We start from the raw sequence: 24,971 nt of genomic DNA, 5'->3' as shown, positions 1-24,971 counted from the left end.
TTCTTGGCTCCAGGCCTAGTGCTCTGTGAACTGAGGTGTTACTAGTTGCCTCCCAAGCACAACTACTGTATCGTGCTACCTCCTGCTTTCAGGTTAACAGATGATCTGAAAATCCTAATGTGTTTTTGTTTTTTTTCCAGCAGTTCTGAGGGGGAGCCTTCAAATTACCAAGGAAAATGGTGGCCTTGTCATTAAAGATATGTGTCCGCCACTGCAATGTGGTGAAGACTATGCAGTTTGAACCATCCACAGCAGTGTATGATGCATGCCGCGTCATTCGGGAGCGGGTTCCTGAGGCACAAACTGGACAAGGTAAGTCACGAGTTAATGACTATATTTTCCTGGAGCATTATTGCCTTTCTGTTTCTAGACAATATTATAAGTCACATTTAGATAGCTCTGCAGGGTTTACAAAGTCCTTTTTTTCCCCAGACTATTTTTGTGATGTGCTCTCACAAGGATAAGTCCCAATTTTGATGAGAAAATTGCCTATGGTCACCTTGCTAGTAGCTGGCTATTAGGCTCGAGATTCAAACCCAAGTGTCCCATGAATAGCTACCGCACTGTAGCCTAGGTGTGATTGATGACTCATTCTCTGTACCCTAACCCAATCCTCATAACACCCCTCCCTACACATCTGCAAAAGCAAAAAAAAAGCCTTAAAATTCTATACAGATGTAGCCCAGTTATTATTATAACCATTAATTTATTTTTCTTGATGTTTAAAGCCTTGGCATTGTATTTAACAGTTGTTACATGACAGCTTTTCACTTCTGATCAGATATATTTTTATATAAGCATGATAACTCAGCAGATGTCGTTTTAATCAAAATTTAGAAACTATGGAAATCACTACTTCAAATTTCTTTCTAAAGACATTCCAGTTATCAAAAGACAAAATTGTACAATGCTATTTTTCTAAGATTAAAAGCCAAGAAATTTATGTTGTTACAGATTGTATTTAAGACCATACTTTTTTGAGTATTAAGATTTTTCAAATTCACTTCTTGGAAATTATATATTATATGTCATTGATTTTGACATGGTCATCAGGTTAGTAATTTATTATTTACGTTAAGTAATTAGCTCATAATTAATAATTATAATTAATTAAGTAAAAAGCTCATAATTTAGAGTATTATATATATATATATACACACACACACACATACACACATGAGCTTGAATCCCCAAAATAATTTTTGGTCCTTTCCTGCCCCTCATCCTTTCCCACGTATAATCAATTTCCAGAGTCATCTGATTTCAGTTTTTAAATACTGCAAGAGATCTATGACCTCACTGATGTACTCCCTCCAATGGTGAAGATAATAAATAATTACTTTATATTCAGTCTAGTTCTTCTTGTCTAAATGCTTCTGTCAGAGCATTACAAAGACAAAATACTTAATGAATTTGAAATCTTTCACTATATCTTTCTCTTTTTTGAAGGGGAAGGTAGAGGAAGCAGAGATAATCCAGGCTAAGTGACTTATGGTTAGATTTGAACACAGATCCTCCTGATTTCCAGGGCCAGTGCTCTATCCACTATGCTACCTATTTACCTCTCTTTCCCTGTTTCTTCATATATGTACCACTGAAGCTCTGAAGTTGTCCATCTGCAACTCCCCTCTTCTGTCTCTCCTCCTTTACTTCTTCTGACCTTCTTTTCTGATCATACATTTCCTGGATGATATATTTTATGCAAATTACTGTAGTCTGCACAATAGAGATTTTCAATTTCATAGGTAATCTGTTTTCTTTGATTCAACATTGTATATGTAAATGCTCAACTTAGGGTACATAAATCAATTGTTGGTAATGTTTTACACCTCGTATACCCACCATTTATCTTTCCATTGCCCTTTTTTTAAAAATTTTTCTTAGCTTTCTGTATTTTGTGATTTAAGGCCATATGGCATCAGTGGTAGGATATTAGTGTTTTGCAGAAAGATTTTTGTATAAGAGGAACAGCTTGTGATCATTAAAATCCCTACTCAATTTCCTAATTGCAGTCTCACCCTTTTCGTCCTGTTCAATTCTGGGCCCATTTCATTGCTTATTTGCAGTATTTCACCAAGATAGTGATAAATTAACTCAGTGGATTTCCCATTCAGCTTTTTGTGTCATAATCTGGCTAGTAGCCATTCTTTATTTAGTTTATACATATTGATGATAGGTGGGTCTCTTTTGAATCATGTTGAATTTTACTGCAGAGTTCATGTAGTTGATGAGAGTTGAGAGAAGCAGAAAGTACAGTATTATTAGCAAGCAAGAGCTCCTAGAATTCCTTACTGTCTATAGGCAGTCCTTTCTTTTAGACCCTATGCAAAACATCATCCCCCCTGTACAGTAAATACCTTTTCTGAGCATATCACTCCATTTTGTGTTTTTGATTGTCAAAATATCTTTGCATAAAGTTGCATTTGTGGCTTTAGCTATTGAAGAATATTGGATGGTATAGTGATTAACAAAAAACAGCAAGAATCTTAGAATCTGAGTTCCTTTCAATGTAGTATTTGACTGAAAATTTGTTGTAAAAATTTTTTTTGAGAAGCTAGCCTGTTCTTTTTTCCTACTTCCAGCAACTATGCCTTTCATGTCTGTTTATAATTTTTATTTTTTATATATAGTAAAAAGCAGGCAACATGAATTGGCATTAATTGTTTCTTGATCTTCTTTTAAGGTGGGGAAAACTATTAATAAATTTTTCCTAATTCTTATTATTTTACTTTTTTTGAAAAATCAAAAAAACTGATCCTTTTTTTTCTTTTAAAATTGTCTCACCTACAGCAAGAATCTCTTCCCCTTGTTTTTCTGATCCAGTCACTAGTTGCTAAATTCTTCTTGGAGCACATCAAAAACTGAAAAATTAAAGTCCAAGTGGAATCTATGAGAACAGTTCCTTGTAGAAACTCTGATTCATATGACTTTTTTGTTTATTGTTCCACGTTCATCTATTAATGCTTATGATTATTCATAATCTTCACAGCAAACTTCTTCAAGATTAATTTATCATTCTTTTATCATAAGAACATGATTTTGTGAACACATGATATTGTACCATCTCTTTTTTAAACATTTTATTAATGAGTTTATTGCCTACTGATTTACATATTTGCTCACTTATTAGATAGATAAAATATTAGCTTATTGTGATTCTTTCTGAGCTTTTTTCTGTCCTTGTTTTGATCGCCTTGTATCAGGTAACTTTTGTAAGGAATAGTATTAATCCATGTCCATGTCTTTTCTTCTCTTCATTTCCCTTTATTTCACTGACATTGGGTCTAGTTGGAGTTTTTGATAGCGTTTACATATTTATCCTTTTGAATGAATAATATGGTAAAATCTGACTGCATATAGTATGCATTCTGTAAAATTATTCCCATATTGTTAAGCAGTTATTTCCTGTCAATATTCATCTGGTTAAAAAATTTTTTTGTAATGTTTGGTACTTAAATTTATTATTTTCTTTTCTGGAATAATCAATTTATTATCAATATTCTAAATAATCAATATTCTAAAAGCCTTTGATCTCTTATAGTTTATCTTGAACCATATTTTCTTATATATTTTCTACCCTCCACTTATGCTTATCTTTATATTTAATACAAGCGTGTGTGTGTGTGTGTGTGTGTGTGTGTGTGTATTACACATGCACAGATAAACACATGAGATAGGGACAGACAGATAAGATGCTAGGTTTTGGAAACACTTAGAAAATTAGTGATGACTATAACCTTTTCATCTTCTCTCGCAAGTTTTAGTACACAGATCACTAAGGATGGACCACAATCTCCCTGACGATAGAAACATTGTCTTTGTATATTCCATCAATGCCATGCACGTTCTTTGATACATCTGCAATCTCAATGATATGAGCATTACCTCCTGTAGTGCACAGCTGGGTTGAAAGCCTTCCTTTAGAGCTTTTAATTGAGCATTACTTATTTATGTTTACTTTCTATGTATTTTGTGTATGTTTATTATTTGTATCCATTTCCCCCAGTAACACACAAGCTCTTTCTGGATGGTAACTACTTCATATTTGTCTTTGTAACCCCCCTCATCCCCCCAGCATCTAGCACACTGCCTAATATATAGAAGGTCCTTTAGTAAATACTTGTTGATTAATTTTTAGATTGGCTATTCATAATTTCTTTCTTGTTCCATATTTGACCCATCTTTCCTGTTCATCGATATCTGTAATGCTTCTTACTTCTTCTTGAGTCATTAGCTATTACCTTTTATAATCTGTTTAAATCTACTATATGTATTTATTACCCACAATTTTGAATATTCTGAGATCGTGATGTTCCATGGTCCATAATTTACTATGTTCTATGGTAACACTGAATTAATTAGAATAAATTATTCTGCATAATATGTGGACAATACTTTAAAAATTGAATTGAGAATACTATAATTCCAGGAAGAAGTTACTCATGAATTCTAACACTTTTTTCAAGATTTCCTTGAACATATGTAATTTTGCAACTAAAAAATGACAACAATAATATTAATATTTAAAATACATTTATAGTTTTAATAGCTGACATTTATATAGTGCAATAATATTTGCCAAGTACTTTGGAAATATAATCTCACTTGGTCCTCAAAACAACTCTGAGTGACAGGTGCTGTAATTTATCCCCATTTTACAGATGAGGAAACAGAGGCAAACACTGGTTAAATGATTTTTCAGGATCACACAGCAAGCCAAGTGATTTAAGACTATATTTGAACACAAGGTCTTCCTAATTTCAGGTCTAGAACTGTATCCACTTTGCCATCATATAGTTGTTGTTTTGTCATTCTAGACATATCCTATTCTTCATGATCCTATTTGAGTTTTTTTGGGGGGGCAAAGATACTGGAATGATTTGCCATTTCCTTCTTGAGTGAATTTTACAGATAAGGAAACTGAGGCAAAAAGAGTGAAGTTACTTGCCAAGGTTCACACAGCTAATAAGTGTTTAAGGACTGACTAGGCTTTTTTCTGTTTTGCCACCTAATGTGAAATAACTCCCTAAACCAAACAACAAAATCCTCTAGCATAGGGGCTAATTTATAAATGTTAGTGAAACTTGTTCTGAAGAATTATTGCTTACTTGGACATTGTACATACTGTACAACACAAATTTTGATTTTTACACACATACACACACACACAAAACAAACACATTGCTTTTTATTTCAAGCAGATCATTCTTATTTCTTTGGCAACATTAAATATAAAGATGATTTTTATCAGTTTAGCCCTTCTTGAGGTTACATGATATTTAAATGTTATTTAAAAAATAAGTAGTGACATGTCAATTTTTCATTACTAATTGAAACTAGTGAGCCCATGGATCTTAATGTAAATTAGAAGCCTCATTTGTTTTTGTTTTTCTTTTTTCCCTCCTCTTGTATTCTCATTGTGTTTATATGCCTCACAGCTTGTAAATGAAAAGCCCCAAGTTGGCAGGGAATTAGTCTTCGAGGTGTGGAAAATGTGTCTTACAACCTTGAAGACTATAAATCAAATAACTGAGATTGAAAGATTTCAGATCTAGGGACTAGATCTACATGAAGGGGAATTTCTCTAGAAACATTTTCTTTAAAAACTAAACCAAACCAAAACATATTTATTCAAAGTAGCTAGTAAGCTTTAATAAATGCAATCTAGAAATAAACATTTTTAGTACTCTAACCCCCCTCCCCCATCCCTCTCTCTCTTCTCTGTCTCACTGTCTGTGTCTTTTCCCTCCCTCTGTTCCCCCTCTCTTTTACCCCTTTTTTCCCTTCTCTCCATTTCTTCCTTTCTCCTTTCCTTCCCTCCCAATCTTCCCCTCTAGAAGTCTTAATATCACCTTGATACCCTCTCTTCTTTGAATACTTCTTCCTTCTTATGTCTTCTTTTTTTCTTTTTCTGTGATCAGATTAATGTCTAACTTAGGTGGGAGCATTAAATATTCAAGGAACTAGCAATTGCCGATTCTAGAGGCATTAGAGATTCTTAACCTCCCTTGGATCTCCTATACTTATTTCTAAAGGATAATCAATTTCTTCCTCTTTACTTTTTAGGTAAATTTATACTCTTTTGGAAAAAGTCTGGCTTATCGAGAAATGGATTTTGTAGCTGGTTTTAAGTCATGATTCTTTCTGTGGACACTAATATAAATATAACAGTGATAAACACTTCAGTCATCTTCAACTTAAGATAGGTTCTGCCTGGGTTCTAATGGAGTATTATTTATACTTGTTAGACGAATCTTGCTTCAAACAATATATACTTCCTTGGCATTAACAAATAAATATACATTCATAGCATTTTTCCTGGCCTCTTATCTTTCTTTCTTGAATGGTTACCCTTACCCTTATGGAATTAGACATTCATTTCATTAGGTAATCTGTTATTTATTGCCTACTATGTATAAAATAGAGTTTTGAACTCTAGTGGACATTTGAAGTTTAATTAAGACCTCATTATTACTCTGGTGCGGTTTGAAATCTCTTGGTTGATAAGATTATACCTAGCTGTGGTATATAATATTGCATTAGAGAGATTCAGAACATCAAAGATTCTTATTGATCAGCAGGATCTACAATATCTTCAAGAATTTGGAGAGAGGGTATTGGTATTTGAATTGGGTTTTAAAGGATGATTAAAGAGGATAAAAGAATACTTCCTTGCAATAGGGGAATGGAATCAAAAGAAGGGAGGAGTATTGTCTGAGAATATACCATGTGTTCTGAGATTAAGGATATTTTCATGTTGTCTGGATCATGTGAAGGGATGTAATTCGAGACAAAATTGAAAAGATTTGGTGACCTTAGACTGTTAAGAGGTTTGAATACCAAGCAAAAGATCTTAAATTTTGTTCAATAGTTAAAAAAAAAAAATCACTGAAGATACTTAGACAGGGGGTGATGTGGCCAAATTATGCAAAAGAAAGATTAGCCTTTAAGTAGTTTGCAGGGCTGATTGGAGAGGCAAGAATTGAGGCAGAAAGACCTTTCAAGAGGCTCCTCAGTAGTCTGGTGCCATGGACCAGTCCTGATAGGGATGAAGGCCAACTTCAGCTGGTGAGCCCGGATTGTTTTGTCTCTAAGGTTCCCCCAATGTTAAACATAACTTTTCAGCCTAGTAACTTAATGAAACATAATCTTATTTGGGTTTATTACTGCAACAGCTCAGCTCTTATGCCTCCTGATCTGCTTTAGCATTGAATACAGCTTGTGTTGTCATCGAAAGACCCTGCCCACCGCTGCCAAACAAATAGTTCTCCTATTAAGAAAGATGCCAGTACATTTGCCAGGTCAACAGACTTAATGCACAGAAGCCAGGGCATACATTATTGGGTCTCCCAAGGTCTCAGCCTCGCTTTATTTCTGATTTTCCTATATTTTAATTCTTAGCTTCTGACTATGGCTTATTCCTATCGGATGAGGATCCCAGGAAAGGCATTTGGCTGGAAGCTGGCAGAACGCTGGACTACTATATGCTGCGGAATGGGGTACGTTTCTCCCTGTTCTTGTTTTCCTTTGGGCATTTTGAGGGACTTCTAATGAGAACAAATATTACTATACTTGAAGGGAAAGAAGAAAAAAACATCATTTGCTTTGGTCTGTGAGCAATAAACGTATTCTCAAACACTCCTAATTTTCTTTGAAGGAGGAGGCTCTGAGGATGGTAGGAAAAGTCAATAGTCCAAATTCTCAAAACTCCACAGGGGCATAGGAGTAGTCTTGGGTGTGTATGTGTATATGTGTTTTAAATATTTTCCACAATTCAGTAGAACAATCCTGTTTCTTACTTAGTTCTATAGTCAGGAGTTTTGATGAGGCATCTCCTGGTGGAAATTATGGGGATATTCCTGTAATTATTAATGGGACATAGTGCAGAGTGAGGGTTGGAGGATGGAAGGAACATGAAATGTGAATTTGATCATTAAATTTCTCTGATCATTTTGGGAGGTATTTGAGTACCTTTTGCATTTGAATACACAAACATCTATAAAGCAATAAAACAATTTGAATAACAAGTCATTTTAATGCAAAAAGAAAGGTTAGGGAAGGGAGGGAGACAGTGAAAAAGGGTTAAACATTCTTTTCAGTTAAATCAACCCTAAGATAATAGCTCTCTGATGCATGAAGGCCAGCAACTGGAGTGGACAAATTAGATTGGTTAATATTCAGTGAAAACTCCATTGTAAGCATTGCATGAATGTTGTCCAGGAAAGATCCTTTATCCTCCACTGTTGCGTTTTGGGGAGTCACAACCAAGATAAAGTCACTTATACATATATAAATATGGCTCTCAGTCTAATGTCTCATTTGATCTTCATATTGTGAAGAGAGAGGGATTCTATCAAAGTCTTTTTGTACACTTCTCAAACTGTAATTTCTTTCCTCTGAAGAGTCTCCCTACAAAAAATCAGAATGAGCTAATCCTAATTGGATAGAATATGAGCCATAAATCACACAAAATTTTGAGTAATCATAAGCTACAATTATTTAGATACAATTTCAGCATTAAATTGATATTTGTTTTTTCTTTAATTACTAAGTATTAATAAATTGATTTTAAATTAGAAATTGTAGTCCATTAAATGTTTGTGCAATTACAAGGGCTTTTATTGAAGAAAAGTTGCATAGGAAAGTAACTAATATTATTAGCTTCATCCATGAATCTACTTCTTTGACTTTTAATTTGGATTCTATGAATTTTTTAAAAATAAAGTTTGATAATTATATTTCATTGGAGTTGATTTCCTTTGTCATCACATATATTTTATCTTATGCATTAAAAAAATTTCTGAAATTAGACTGCTAAAAGGGAGTTTATAATATACAAGAAAGGTTAATAAGAACCCTTGCTCTATTCAAAAGCTATGTTTCTATCTAGGGAGAATGAGTGTAAAATGTTTCTGTGGTTTGTGCTCTAGGATATTTTGGAATATAAAAAGAAACAAAGACCTCAAAAAATACGGATGCTGGATGGATCGGTGAAGACAGTGATGGTGGATGATTCCAAAACTGTTGGGGAATTACTGGTCACGATTTGTAGCAGGATAGGTGAGATTTCAAATGTCTGACTCTCACTTTCTGGAATGTCTCTTTTTTCCTCTATGCTCATACCCTGCCCAGTGCTTCAAATTGCAACAAGGATCTGGTTCCCACCCCTACCCCAAGTACATGCTTCCTGAAGCTACACCAATTGCTATTTCTCTTTAAAAATTGAAATATCCAGGAATGCCATATGCCCAATAGTAAGTAATTTATTTAAAGATATTCAAGAGAGTAAATCTGCCTTTTAAAGAATGGAAGAAAGAATTTGAAAATTTTAAAAGTATTAATAATAAACTAGAGTGGTAGAAGTGGCACAGTGGATAGAGTACCAGCCCCAGAATCTGGAGGACCTGAAGTCAAATCTGGCCTGAGACATTTACTACTTTGTGACTCTGGACAAGTCATTTAGGGCACCCTCCCCCCCCCCAAAAAAAAAGAACTCTTTCCCCTCCCCCAAAAAATAGTAAAGTAGAAAGAGCTTTAGAGTCAACTAGGAGGATGGAGAGATCAAAGTACAAAGCCTGCCTTTGATCTTTTTATTGGCTACATTGACCATGACTAAGTCATTTACCTTTATCTCCTCACCTATAAACTGGATATAATATAGCTGCATGGTTTACTTCTCCAGGGTTTGTAATATGATAATATATGTAAAGATATGATTTGTAAGCCTTAAACGGATGGGGTAAGACCTGTGATTTCATTGGTTTCCAGAACTCCCTTATCAGAAAATTGCCTTTATTAAAAATAGCAGGTGGACGCTTCTGTATTAACTACATTGTTTTTATCACAGTGTCAATAGTTGCCAAAGGTGGCATTTGAACCCATATCTTTTTGATTGTAATGATAGCTTTTTTATCCATTATTTATCCCATGATACCTTTTTCCCCAATAGTATTTTATTTTTCCAAATATATGTAAAGATAGTTTTCAACATTCATTTTTGTAAAATTTTGTGTTTTAAATTTTTTTACTCTTCCTCCATTCCCTCCCTTCCCCCTGCCCCAGATAGCAAGCAATCTGATATAAGTTAAATATATACAATCCTTTTAAACATATTACCATATTTGTCATGTTGTGTAACAAAAATCTGACTAAAAGGGAAAACAAAAACCTCTGGAAAGAAGAAAACAAACAAACAAAAAGGTGATGCTTCAATTCACATTTAGTCTCAGTAGTTCTTTCTCTGCATATGATTGTCATTTTTCTATTCCAAATATATTCTTCTATGATACCTTGCACCACTGTCTACATATCTACTGTGGTACTGGTGGTAGTGGTAGTAAGGGACATGAAAGAGGTGTTATAACGCATTGGGAAGAGCAGGGAATTGAATTCTACCTCTGTTGATAAGTATATATTTAACCTCTGTCAAGTCATTTCATCTCATGGAGGGAAGAGGCATCTAATTTATTCACTGTTATAAAGTAATTGGAATAAATTAATTTTCTTCTAGCTCTAAAATTCTGTGACCCTAAGATTATTTATTCTAATTGCCAACCTAGTACAAAAATCCCTTTTATATTCCTAGTAATGGCACTGCAGCTTTTTTTCTTGTCTTTTTTTTTTCTTTTTCCTTTCCTTTTCCTTCCCTTTTCTTTTTTCTCTTTCTTTTCTTTCCTTTTCTATTTTGTTTCTTTCTTTTCTTTCCCTTTCTTTTTTCTTTTGTTTAACTTTTCTTCTTCCCTTTTAAGTTTTATTGATGTTTTGTTTTTTACAAGCATTTACAAATCACTTTGTCTCAGGCCTCCTGTAACAAAATAAAACCATTAAGTAAAACTAATAATTTAACCTCCTCTTAAAATACATGCAGTGTTTCACATCTGTGACATCCCTGTCTCTACTTTAAGAAAGTATATTCTCTCCCTTCATTCTCTACTCCATTTAAAAGAAAAAGGGTATATTCTTATAACAAATATCCATTGTCTAGCAAAACAAATTCTCTCTATAAATGTGTGTGTGTGTGTGTATAAGTATACAGCCATATGGGTCTCTTCCTTCTTTCTTTTAACAACTTTCTTCCATTTAACAACCCTTCAAAGACTTCAGCCTTTTTTTCTGCCCCCATGCCAAAGTTTCGACATGATGATGCAAACTTATTTGGGATTTAAAAAAATATATTTTGATAATTGTATTTTGCTATAATTGGTTTCTTTTATAAAACTAAATATGTTTCATATTATGTATTAAAAAAAACCATTATGTATGTAAAAAAAAAATTACCACACAGAAATATTCCTATGTTTATTATACACTATCTAAATATTCCTATTTTTGTTATACTGTATCTCCATTCCTAACCCATGGAATTTTTTAGAATGAGAAGTGGTCATAAATATAATTTTAGTCCAGTTTTCTTATTTTCCAGATGAGGAAATTGAGGTCACTGAGGTTGTAAAAAGCTCAAAGTAATGTAACTAGTAAAGTATGAGACTAGAACTCAGAGCTTTTGACTTTATACTATACCTTTTAATAAAAGGTTAATAAAATAGTTTAAGATCATAACAAAGCACAAAGTAGCAATGATTCCCTTTGATGTGGATTAGAAGCCTTTATTTATACCCTCAATGACATCTGGCAATCCTTATTTTCTTTCTTTCTTAATATGAGTCTTTTATTCCTTCATCTTTATAAGATCCAAATGTAGATGTTTAGATGTATAAGTAAGATTGCTGTTGAAAGGGACCTCAGATATAATCAAATCCTTCAGTATCTAGGTGAGCAGACTAAGAATAACTGAGTTTCCCAGGATTAAGTAACAGAGCTAGAATTTGCCTTATGTTTTCTCATTCAAAATCAATCATTCATTGTACTTATGAGCTCCATTCATAATTATGGTAATTGTAATCATGCAAATTAATTATTGAAACAGCATGTAAGTTAATTGTTAATAATTATGTAAATGTGATGAGTTTCTTGAGCTGGACGAGAACACTTTGGTGTTTGAGATATTTTGATGGAACCACATACATGCTAGAGCAGGATATTGGGGAGGTGGGATAAGAAATAGCTCTAAAATGAAGTTTTGGGGGGTAAATTTTGGAGCAAAATAGGAGGGCAGAGTTCATATCAAGAATTATTATCATTGGCCATATACATTTTGTTTAGATTATCATGGGGGATTAATTTAGGACATATAGTCCAGGATATGGGAGTGGGAGGAAGGATAAGTACAGAGTTTTAATATAGGGGGCATAATGTGAGGAAAGGCCACCAAGTGTGAAGCAGCTGTAGGATGTGTAAGTTTTATAAATTATGCAACAGATGCCGTATGAAGAGTGGACCATAAGGGTGTGTCATTTAGAGTGTAGGGATACTGGAGAAGTCATGTTTTAGGAACTTGGGTGGTAGCTGGAGTTTATTGACAAAAGATTTGAGGAGAGATGTTGCTATGTATGTGTTTTGGGAATTGGTGTGAAAAGGAATGATAGCAATATACAGACAGATCTGAGACAAACAAGATATAGTAGAAAGATCACAGTAATTTTTGTGGGATGGGATATTTGTGTGTGTGTGTGCATGTTGTTAAAATAGGAATTGGACTAAAGTATAGATTTAATCTTGGCAGTTCACCTAGAATTCTATATCTATATTGTTCCATAAAACACAATCTCAAAAATGCTATTCTAATTCACATTTGGGTTTGGGTTTTCTAGGTATAACCAATTATGAAGAATATTCGTTAATCCAAGAAATAATTGAGGAGAAAAAAGAGGAAGGAACGGGTACACTCAAAAAGGACAGAACATTACTACGAGATGAAAGGAAAATGGAGAAGCTAAAGGCCAAACTACACACTGATGATGATTGTAAGTCTCAAAAAGAAAACAAGAAGCTTGGGAAGGATGAATAATTGTCTTATCACAGTGTAGCAAAGTACAGTGTTATGTTTCTATCTTTCATGTAATTCAAAACTCCTTTCCCCAGGGTATATTCTTTTATTTCTCTGCTTGTTCTTGGATGCCTTACCTTTGTCCCCCCTAGGTTATAGGCTAAAGAGTAACTTGAGTACCTATTTGGCCACATCTCTTGTGGCTTTGCAGACCTACTGCTACAGCCAGACTTATCTTCTTACTGAAGTTAGTGCCAAAATGAATAAAACCTGAATTTGGAGTCATCATGACTTGCCTTCAACTTCTGCCTCAAACTTTTATTAGTGGGACCAATCACTCAACATTTCTAGACCTGAGTTATCTCACCTATAAAATAGGGAAAATAATAGCACCTCTTTCTTTTATGTGAGGATCAAATGAGAGAATATAAAATGCTTTGTCAGTGCAATATGTAAGTGCTAGCTGTCATTATTATCACCACCACTCTTACCATCCCCATTCCTGATTTATGCTTGTGCTATTTCCCCATCTGAAATGGCATTCCTGAGTTTTAATAATGATAAACAATACAGAGTAAGGGATAGTGAGTGCACTGGACTTGGATTTAGAGCATTAAATGCAATGTTCAGTTCCTATGGACATTGCTTGTCTTCACCTTTCTCTTCCTCCCCAAGATAAATACAACTTCTACAAAAAAGAAGGGAATGCTTTATAATATCTCTTCTTTGCTTTTTAACTATTGGTATTATCATATTGCTTCACCAAACTTCAAGAATTACAGAAAATAACAACTCAAAAGTATTTATTAGACTAAAATTTCTTTTGTGATTCTTTTTTTTCATGTGCCCTATGAAAGATGCAAGAATACTTTGAAAATTTTCAAATTGCTTTTAAAAAAAAATCTATTTCAAGAGCTGGTTGATTAGATGGGGATTATGTATTGTCTAAAAAGTTGTAGTATGTTTTTAAACTCTAATAATTTAAATATTCAAAAATTATAGTTTTGTGAAAACAACAGGTAATAACAATAATAGTATGAAAAAGTAAAGCATTTAAATAGACTCTAATTGAGTTTTACATAGATAGAAAATGGTTTCTATATAGGGCCAATAAAATATCCAGTTTTAAGCATGGTCTAAATATTTTTACATTTGTTTTTATAAATGTTATAGTTGAACATCAAGAATAGCAATCCTATATCAAATAGCCTTTTTGTCAAAATCTTTTAATTAAAAGATATCAATAACTTTTACTAATACAAGCCTCATCGCATTCTAGTAAATTGGCTAGATCATAGTCGAACATTCAGAGAACAAGGAGTGGATGAAAATGAAACATTGCTGCTTAGACGGAAATTCTTTTATTCAGACCAGAATGTGGATTCAAGAGATCCTGTGCAGCTGAATTTGCTTTATGTTCAGGTATGGTAAATCTGCAAACTCAGGTTAAACAACTATTGGAAAGTCTTTGACAGAGGTGACACAAGAAATGAGAGCTGGCTTCTGTGTATTTTGGGTTAAGTCAAAGCCTTTCTCCATTGTATATGAGAAAGCATTAGTTCCACTCACTGGACTTGTTTTTAGTTTATGTAATCATGGGGAGCCATCTGATGGAAAACAAGACAGTTTTGCTTCACTTGAGATTTTTTCCAAGACGAAACATTGATTTGGAAGGGACGCGGATTAAATGTTGACCTGTAAGCAACTCTAGGCATTAATTCTAGGAATGTTAAATATGTACAAGTCAATTGAGATACTTGTTAAAGTAATCATGATTAGAGAGACAATTACCAAAAATGCACAAAGTTAGCTCTGATTTACTTAGCTAGTCAAGAGGAAACAAATTAAGGATGAGAGAATTGGAGATCAATGGTGCTAGAGAGAAAATGAATTGGAAAATGAGGAAAAGGAAGGGAGAAAGATAAAGTTAGTTATTTGTAGGATTTTTAGTCAGTTTGTATTCCATTTTCTATGAATATTGACACTCAGTTTATTAAATACATTCAGTTTATAGAAAATGTCATTTCCAGAATAGGCTATAGTTTTATTATTTGAATTCCTCTTTTTAAAAAGGTGGAATATCTTTCCCCTACAAGATCACACTGATTTTGCTGTCATTGCCTCACTTCCTTGACTTTTTCCACCAAGTTGTTTGTAAGGAATGTTAAGTGAATGAGGAAATAAGCTAATACAGTGGAATGAGTCTTGTTTATTCAGTCAAAGAACATAGGTTTTATTCTCAACCTTTTGAGAATTACTATCAATTACTACTTGTATAACTTTGAATAAATCAATCCATCTCTCTGAGCCTCTGATTTGTTCTCTGTGAAATGATGGTTTTGGACTGGTTGACTTAATATCCTTTCCCAAAGATAGCTGAACACTTTCATTTCTATGGTCAATCTTTCTCAACCTGATAATTTGGCAGATACTTTTTACTTTTCCCATTATTTTTCATGGTCAACTTTGCTTTCTTACATCTTCATTAAATCTTTTTATTTTTCCGTATCTGCTACTTCTCCCTTAAGTTTTTAGATCATTGTCATTTCATTTATCTAAAATTTCACTTAACCAAAGTCAACAGTGAAAATTTTAACTCAATATTTTGTTGGTGGTATTGTTCAGATTTTATGCTTCTTCCCAAAGTGATATTTACTTTAGTGATAAAGTATAGTAGTATATGAAAGGAAGAATTTGTCAGTAGATTTATGATAATAATTGGTCGTCATCGGGCAAGACAAATCAGATACAAGACAGTTAAGGAGAAAACTTATACTTAGTTTAAGAGACTTACTAGTACCCTAAAATCAAGACTTAATGTAAAACAAGACTCATAAACTCAAGGCAGGTATTAAAAAATGAGTACTTCCTTGCCAGAAAGGAGGAAAATTGACTGATAAATATTCTCAGAACACATGATAACTAGGTTAAAACTTTACTAAAATATTTTTGGAAATAACAGATAATGCTTCACAAAGCAATGGTAGGATAATAGACATATTTGTCATATATAACCAAAAGAAGTTTATCTCTAAACAAAGTTTATGTAACATCTAAAAATCTAATAGTAGAAACAAAATATACCCCTGGATAACATGGCTATGAATTTAATCAATAATAATATCAGCAAAGAAATTCACAACAAATAGATGAATCATATGGATTTGCTATAGATGCCAAGCAGTTTATAATGCTGCCATATTAGATCATTGCAACCAGATATTCTAAAAGGGTTCTTTTAAGGGGCTACTCTTTTTGATCAATTCAAATTATGTTATGATGAATTGGAAATTATGCAACACTTCCCTGTAAAATGCAAAAAATCTACTAGATAAACAACCAGGTAACTAGAATTATACACCAGTAGTTTGCCATCCTGTGTAAACTTACAGCTAAGTCTTCATGCTGCAAATACACCAAAATATTTAAATATGATTTTTAATTGCTGCCATCTTAACATATACTCATAATCACCAAAGCCTTGAAAGCATAGTCAGGATGAAGTACATGTCAACATGATTTGTCTAATTGCAATGAGAATTTACATCTCAATATTCTTAATCAATTTTTAAAAATAATTTTATCAATAACAGGATATTATATATAAAAGAATAAGTGCCAGATTATCACTTGTTCTCAGACCTTTTCTGGTAGGTGGTGTAGTAAAGCAGATGCATAGAATATCAGGAAGTCCTGAATTCAAATCCAGACTCAGACACTTAACAGCCTAACCTATTAGCCCAGGTCACCTAATCCCTCTGTGCCTCCTTTTTCTCATCTGAAAGATAGAGATAATAGCATCTATCCCTCAGAATTGTCAGGATAAAATGAGATATTTGTGTTATGAAGTGCTTATAGTTCTGCTTAAAGTGCTGTTAATTGTAATTGACAGTTATCATTCTAATTATAAATACTGTCAATTATAATTGTTATTGTTGTTGCTGTTCCATTGGGTACAACTCTTCATGACCCTATGGATCATAGAATATCAATGCTGTCTATGGAGTTTCTTGGCAAAGATACTGGAAAGGTTTTAATTTTCTTCTTCAGCTGATTAAGGCAATTCTATGTGAATTGCCCAGTGTTAAATACCTGCTAAGTGTCTGAGGTCACATGGGTCTTTCTAACTCCTTCTCAAATACTCTTTTCAATAAACTATCTAACTGCGTCCATCATAATTACTATTGTTATCAAAAAAGAGAAGAACAGGATAGTGATAACAATATTAATAATAACCTTGAATGAAATACTGAGGAATTGAGTTCTAGTATGTATACCACCCTGGGCAGCATGATACAGTTGCTCCAGTTATAGGCTGACCCTTCCTACCTGGATCTATTGGAATGATCAGATTGACTAGAATATAAAAGAGCAAATAGTATTTTTTTCATATTTTGGCAAAAAACAGTCAGTTACCATCAGAATAAATGAGAAATGTAGATATCCTTCCTTATGGAAATGTTTCAGCGAAGATAGTGCTGAGCACCAAGGTAGACAAACCATGAATGTGCATGAAATGGACTAAATATATCAGTGTTTCCATTACATTCCAATTCTATATTATAACAGAATTGAAAACTGAGTTTAGCAGTTATAGCTGGGAGCATCATACTGCTTTTGTCAGTGGTATCCTGAACTCTACAGTCATATTTCACATCCATGCCGGTAAATTGTAAGAAATAACTTTATCCTTTAGCATAGATTAGATAAAATAAGATCTGAAGCTGAAGTGGAAGACTTAATGAAATCTGAAGAGAGAAAAGTTGTAGAACCTGAGGTCACTGAAAAGCTTCACTTACCACTAAAGACAGAAATCCTGCCTGATAATGAAAGAGATGATAATAATAACTTGTATTGCCATAGTATTGTAGTGTTTGCAAGATGCTGGCATTTCTGACTCTTGTTTTGCAGGCTCGAGATGATATCCTGAATGGTTCTCATCCAGTCTCCTTTGAGAAAGCTTGCGAGTTTGGTGGATTTCAAGCCCAGATACAGTTTGGACCTCACGTAGAACATAAACATAAACCTGGGTTTTTAGAGTAAGTGGCTTTCCTTTGTTATCTCCCTCTCTTCCCTGCCCCTCTCCCTGTTTCTCTCTCTCTCCCTTTTCTCTCTCTTTCTCTCTTCCCCCCCCCCCTTCTCTCTCTTCCTACTTTTTCCTTCCTTCTATTCTTCCCTGTCTGTCTGTTTCTGTATTTCTCTCTTTCTCTCTCCCTCTCTCCCCTCTTCTCTTTCTCTGCTTCTCTGTCTCTTTTTTCTTCTTTCCTCTCTACCCCATCTTGTTTGACATAATGACATTTTGAGGAGGTTGGGGGCAGTAAAACCAATATTTCTCTTTTATACCTTTTAACTGGATGATCTCAGTATCCAGAATGTTCAACTTCTTCACCTCTATCTCCTGGCTTTCCTGGATTCCTTCAATATTCAACTTACATTCTATCTTCTGCAGGATTCCTTCCTCAACTTTAATTCTCCTCCCCCATGTTAGTGCCTTCACTCTGACTTTTTTTTTTTCATTTTGCTGTTCTCTATCTTGTATGTAGTTATTTATATGTTGTCTCCTCATTAGAATGTTAGCTCCTTTAGGATAGAGACTATTTTTGTCTATTTTTGCATCCTCAGCTCTTAACACAAAGCCTTATACATGTCATTTAATTAGTATTTGTTAACTGTTGTCTGATTTCAGGTAAATATGTAAGATTTGGCTCATTTTCTGCTAATGGTATGATATCAGATATTTCAAGTGAGCAGGAAGAAACTTTAAAGTTTTATTCATCATCTCTCCATGAGCCTGAATTACAAGGGTATATTAATTGTGAATGGTGAGGAATACAATTCCCAGTCACAATCTAGTCCTTCATCTGGCATTATTTCTGCCAAGATCTTGGTGTGAATTTTTACAAGATCTTGTTCTGTCCCTCTCCCTGTAGTAGTTTTCTATTCTTTACCTATTATTTCCCTCATTCTATTTCAGTTTTTCTTGATGTGTGTAGTTGAAACAATTAGATCACTCATTCAAATGCAGGAGAGTTGTCAGTGTAATGATGCTCCTTAAAGTTGAGCTTGCAGAGAAGTTAGTTGTAGGAATGGGAAATGAATGTCAGTTTAGGGAGTGAGACTAAATGAACAGGCAAGCTGATGAGAGAATTCAGAATATGTTGTGAAAGGGAGATAGGGCCATTAATTAGATTGTGTCCAAGTCTCTTCTGAAGGGAATCATGAAAATGCTGACTCAACTCTTAAAAGTCTCATACCATCTAAATGGAAGATAATAGTAGATGCCCTTGAAAGAGAAAGAAACCTAGGGCTCTTTATTTTTAAAATTCTTCTCAGAGGCAGAAAATCCCCTATTATTTTGTCTAGCCTATCCCATTTGAAAGAGTTCTACCCTTGGGTTAATGAATCTTAGGGAGTCTTTCAAAGACATGATTTGTAGTGGAATATCATATCATGACCTTGATTCTCAGTCTTACTATTAAAAACCAAAACACCAAAAAATCTTTCTATGACGAATTCCTGTTATTTCAGTCTCTATATGCCAAACAAGCCACATCACCAAGTAATCAGTAGGGCCTATTAAGCTGGCTAATAGAATTTTTTTCATATTGAAGCTATGAGAAAACTGCTTCACTGTTACAAGAGTAACTTAATTATGTGATTAAGAAATGAAGATCCTGTTTTCATTTTGATATCTTTAATGGTGAACTATATAAGAAGGAAGATGATTTTTAAGACAGCAATTTAAATAGAATGACTTCCCTATTTTTAATCATTCACAGTTGTAACCCTATTTCATGGGCAGAAGAGAATCTCAAGTTAAATCTTTCTCATTCATTTGTTACCAAATAAGATGATTGTAATACTGTATTTATATCTTTCTACCAGGAAAAAGAAGCTGTTAATCCTTATGATGATAAACTATTATCATAGCATGTAAGAGATAGATGATAAACTAATGACAAAGCAAACTCACCTTCACTCTCTTAGATAATTCTTTGCCCAAAAAGAGTACTTTGATTGAATTCTTCCTTTACCTCTTATGCTAGAACCTATGATTTTTGAATTCCTATATGGTTTCCTAAAGAATTCCTTCAGAATAGTCTTGCTTTCATGGAAGAGTTCCTTTTATCACTGGTCTTCCAGAACAAGAATTTGATTATAAAATTACCTACTCACTATTTACCCCAAGTATGGAATGCAATTTAATTCTCAGACGGCCATTTAGTATTATTAGGCATAAGTATGGTTGTAATCTATTTCTCTAGTTAATTATTGAATGCTTTCTGATTCCAAAATACTGCTTTAGACACTGAGGGAACCAAAGATGAGTAAGCCATAGTCCCTGATTTAATTGTACTGAGGAGGGAAATTGAAGAAACTTGTATTGGATTTGTGTGAATTATTTCAATATACTCTATAAAAGTATATGAAAAAGGCACAAAAGTGCAATTGTGGGTTGAAGGAGAATGGGACAAGTTTAGAATAAGCATAGTGGGAAATGCAATAATAAATAAAAAATAAATATCAACAGGGCCAAGAAGCAGAAAATGACTATCACTAGTCTTGTCAGCCTTTCTTTGACAGTGCTTGGCATTTTGGGCAAAGGAGTTCTAGAGAATGACATCTTCCCTAACTACATTGATAATGTTCTTTCATGTGAAAATCTAAGCTGGAAAACACTCTGAAATTGTGTTTTTTAAATGTAACATGTAGGTTATGCCTCTGGTAGAATAGGTACTTCAAATCTGATTCTAAATTAAAGCAAGCTTATTGTTGTCTTGTGGGTATTTTTCCTTGAGGATTTTGATTTGCTTTTTAATTTAGACTAAATCCAGTATTGGTAATGAGACATTTTCATTTAACATTGATATTGGATTGTGTTTTTTCATTATGTATACCATACAGGACTCAGTGTTTTAATTAAATCAAACCTGTGAAGCTATATGTACACTAATTTCCCCTTAATAGTGTATTCCAGTTAATAGTGTAATTCCAGTTAATCAATAGGTTTTACTGATTAACTAAATTCCAGAATTGTGCAATGAACATCATGTACATGTTTATATGCATCTTTGTATACTTTATGTTCACAGACCTCTGTGTATGTGATGTTTGAATTAAGCTCTGCGTTAGACATAACTTGAAATACCATAAGATATCAGTCATCAGAATCAGCTTCTCAGGCATATTTTGATTGAGAGCTATACTTTGTAGTTATACTTCATATAGCAATGTTTAACAAATGCCTATAGCACTAGTTATGTGCTGCTGCATTTGAAAACTTCTTTTGGTTGGCTAAAAAAAGTTAATCTCTGATTTGCAGTTACTTTCTTCTCATAATGAAGGCATTTCATCTATAGAAAAAGTTCAGTTATCATCTATAAAATATTGCTTAGTTTTTCATCCATAGTGCCCTATAATTTGTAGAATTGTTTAGTATCTTAGTGAAATTGTCTGGTATTAATATATTTTTTGTAGTCAGTTAATCCAAAGCACTTATAAGTAGGAGAAGTAGTACTGTCATAAAATGTAGATTCATTTATCTGGCATTTAAAACCTTTTGACTCCATCTCATCATTCCCTGCCATGGTCCCTTCTCTTTCATTTTCTCTCCTACTTTAGTGTGACACCTTTCTAGTATGACATCTCTCTTTTCTTTCCCATCTTGCTTCTAGAACATGATTTTCTTGATGTCACTTCACTCTCTTGTCTCCCTGAGGACCACCCACATATATGCCCATCTAAATATTTGCTGAATCCTCTTAGTTCAAATTCCAAAGTATCTTTCATATTCATCCTTTCCTTTCCACATACAGCTAAGCCGCCTAAGTTTAAATCTTCAGTATCTTGTTTAGGAACTATAGTCTACTAAATTGTTTCTCTTGCTCTACTCTTTCTGTTTACCAATTCATTTTTTCATATAACTACTAATTTTTCTAATGCTCAAATTTAATTATATCATTCCCTTACTTAAACATTTAATGTTCTTATTACTTATAGAATCACTTATAGAATATTAGAGGCATTACATATCATTTGCAGAATATTATTATTACCTATAGGATAAAATACAAATCTTAAATCTGGCAATCAGGACCCTTCATGATTTGTCTCTTGCCAATGTTTCCAAACTTGATGTTATAAAACTCTCCTTTAACTGTACTTGTAGTTTCAATCTGCATTTGCCTACCCACATGAAGTTATACATGTTCTCCACTATGCCTATAATACATTATATCCTTGAAATCCTTCTCTTCCTTTACAGTCCAACTCAGGTGCCAACTTCTCCATGAAACCTCAAGAATTTCCTTCCATCCCCCCAAGATGTAAGCATTTTTTTCCTAGACTTTTTCTTTATTCCTATCAATTCAATTTTATATTATACTAATTTTTGTGTATTTGCTCTTTTATTATTTTAAGCTCCTTTGAAAGCAGGTTCTGTATTCTTATTTGCATCTGTGTTGCCTAACTTACTCCTTTGCATATAGTAACATTTTCATTGCATTGAATTATATTTTCGAATCGGTAATAAAACTCAGAATGCAGATTTTAAAAGATTAATCCACTGGTAGTATACAAGATGGATATGTGTCAAGAGAATGTGAACTTAGGGGCTGCTAGATGAATAGAGTACCAGGCTAAAAGTCAGGAGAACATCAGTTCAAATCCAGCCTCAGATACCTAATAGTTTTGTAATCCTGGGCAAGTAACTTAACCCCAGTTGTCTCCAAAAAACCAAACCCTAAAACAAAACAACAATAAAAGAATGTGAAGTTAGGAAAACTGTTTAGCAAACTGCTGTGATTGTTAAGGCTAGACATAGGGTTTAGACTAGGGCCATGACAGTGGAAATGGAAAGGAAGAAACAAATGCAGGAGACACTAAAAACTGGCAAGATCTCCTGGTTACTTTGGTTTGCCCTGCTTATCTGACCACAGTGGTTTTTGTTTGATTACATAGAGATTTTTTTGTCTGGTTGAAAATGTGCGAAGGAAGAAGAAATTTCTCCCACAGTTTACATATTCATCCCATAGGGTCTAAACATGCTTTGATAGCGATTTTCTTACAAAACAAAATAATTCACTGTCTGAATGTCTGGTAGTGGCAGAACTTGAAACTTTTTGCCACAAACTCTGAGCAAGTTTGTTGTTGACTGAGCAAAACTTTTGATAACGTAAGAGGTCCTAAATCAATTTTATCCTTGGCATCTATTCAACTATATGTTTTTCCCTCATAAGCTCTTTGGAGTTTTTCCTCTTTAAGATTTTGTTTAAATAATTTAGAGGCCATTGCTTTATTTTGTAGCATACAATAGAGAATTTTTTTTTTCTTCTGCAAGGAGAAAGCTTTGATTAGAGGTAGATACAAAAACTTGGACAATGTGGAAGGTGTATGGGGTGGGGGAAGGGCTACAGCCACTTTTCTGAATATCATTCCATTCATTTTACTATTTCTGGACTAATATAACCTATTCCTACTAATATAACTTACTCTGTCTCTTTCTTCACCCATCACCAACCCAAAGCCTGTCCCCCAGCCTCAAATTCACTCCCTTCAGCACTTTCATTTTATCAGTTATTTATTGATGGCATTGGGATAGTGCAAGTTTTCTTAGCAGAATTTTCTGAGGACTCCGAGAGATTCCTGTATCCTCTCCCTAATAGCAATTAGCTCTGTGCCTCTCTGACCAATGGAAGGTTCAGATTTTGTAGTTTACCGTCATTCAGAAGCCAATTATCTCATGCACTCGATTTGACCTCTCTTTTATAAGACATCACATAAAAAGTTGGATTGTGCATTTGTGGAAAATACACACACACACACACACACACACACACACACACACGTGTGTGTGTGTGTGTATACACAAGCATATGTATGTATGTATTACATGCCTTTTGGTAATAAACTCCTTGCTGGAAGACCCATCACATTTATTAATGCTGGTTGCCTTCTATTTCTGATATATTCCTCCTGTCGCCGTGCTAGAGCTAGACACTAGTTCTAAACTGCCACCTTTTCAAAAGTCTTCCCCGATCTGCTTAATCTGTTAATGATGCCCTCTGCAAAATTATTATGTATCTACTCAATGTATTTTATGATGTATTTTCCTATTTATATACTTGCTCCACCAATTACCATTCAGTTCCTTGAAAGCTGGGACGATTTTTGCTATCTACAATAATTAAACATACCCCGAAAATGAAGAATTGCTGGCACTTTGACATACTCAGCCTAACAACATAGTTAATTATTTCTAAGAAAATGTGATGTTAGAGGAGAATAAGGGAGGGAAATGGAGGTTATTTAATTCTACCAGAATAATGTTGCTATAGATAATAGCATCATTGAACTGAGCATGTATTCTCCTGGGGTAAGCATTTTGAAAGGTAATGATTACTTGAATATATAAATTATTTTATCTTCATTAAATTTCCAGTTTCATAGCTTCATAATCACAGATAAACACTTCCACATCATGGGGGTTAGGAGTATTGTACCCCCACAATCTAGAAAATTCACATGAAATTTTTTGGCCTTTTGTACCAGAGAAAAAGCCCAAGTTATTATGGGTATTAAAAGATAAATTATATTGCTATTATGCAATACTGTACACATATTTTGTACATTTCTGCATTTCCAAATCTTTTCTGTGTTGTCTTGTGGCCTTTGCATGTCATCTGTGGCTTCTGCAAAATTCCCCCAAAATTCCCAGTTAACTTCTTATACTGACCCACAATATAGCAAAACAGTGATGGAGGAAGGTGGATTATGGAAGCCACTGTAAATATGCCTTGTTTGATCTTAATCACAAGCCTGTAAAGTGGGAATTCTATTATATATGTAAGTGCAAATGACTTTGAGAAGTATCGTGGCTTGGCTTGTGGTCCCACACTCAATAAAGATGTCAGTGGAGTTGGAACCCAGGTCTCTGTTCACTGCTCGTCTGTTACCCATGACATCATAATCTGTTGCTACAATGTATCAGTAGAGTGACTAAAGTGAGCGATACACATGGTAGGACGGAGGCTGAGGGAACACAGTGACAACGCCTTCCGTGTTCCAAGTATTCCCTTGTAATTGT

The 24,971-nt window shown here is 33.9% G+C and overlaps 1 protein-coding gene across 1 annotated transcript in view; it reads left to right on the top strand.

Moving 5' to 3' along the window:
* The first annotated feature begins 147 nt into the window (after nt 1-147).
* TLN2 (talin 2) overlaps nt 148-24,971 on the top strand; it is a 237,371-nt gene continuing 212,547 nt past the window's right edge. The window contains exons 1-6 of the mRNA XM_051980927.1: nt 148-312; nt 7,402-7,499; nt 8,931-9,060; nt 12,711-12,863; nt 14,166-14,308; nt 17,798-17,925. Of these exons, the coding sequence (XP_051836887.1) occupies nt 177-312; nt 7,402-7,499; nt 8,931-9,060; nt 12,711-12,863; nt 14,166-14,308; nt 17,798-17,925 (788 nt within the window). The 5' untranslated portion in view covers nt 148-176. The remainder of the gene's footprint in view (nt 313-7,401; nt 7,500-8,930; nt 9,061-12,710; nt 12,864-14,165; nt 14,309-17,797; nt 17,926-24,971) is intronic.

The sequence above is a fragment of the Antechinus flavipes genome, chromosome 2 (genome assembly GCF_016432865.1).
Source record: "Antechinus flavipes isolate AdamAnt ecotype Samford, QLD, Australia chromosome 2, AdamAnt_v2, whole genome shotgun sequence".
Classification (NCBI taxonomy): Eukaryota; Metazoa; Chordata; class Mammalia; order Dasyuromorphia; family Dasyuridae; genus Antechinus; species Antechinus flavipes.
The sequence above is the reverse complement of the archived record's forward strand: the minus strand, read 5'-3'. Positions and strand labels throughout refer to the sequence as shown.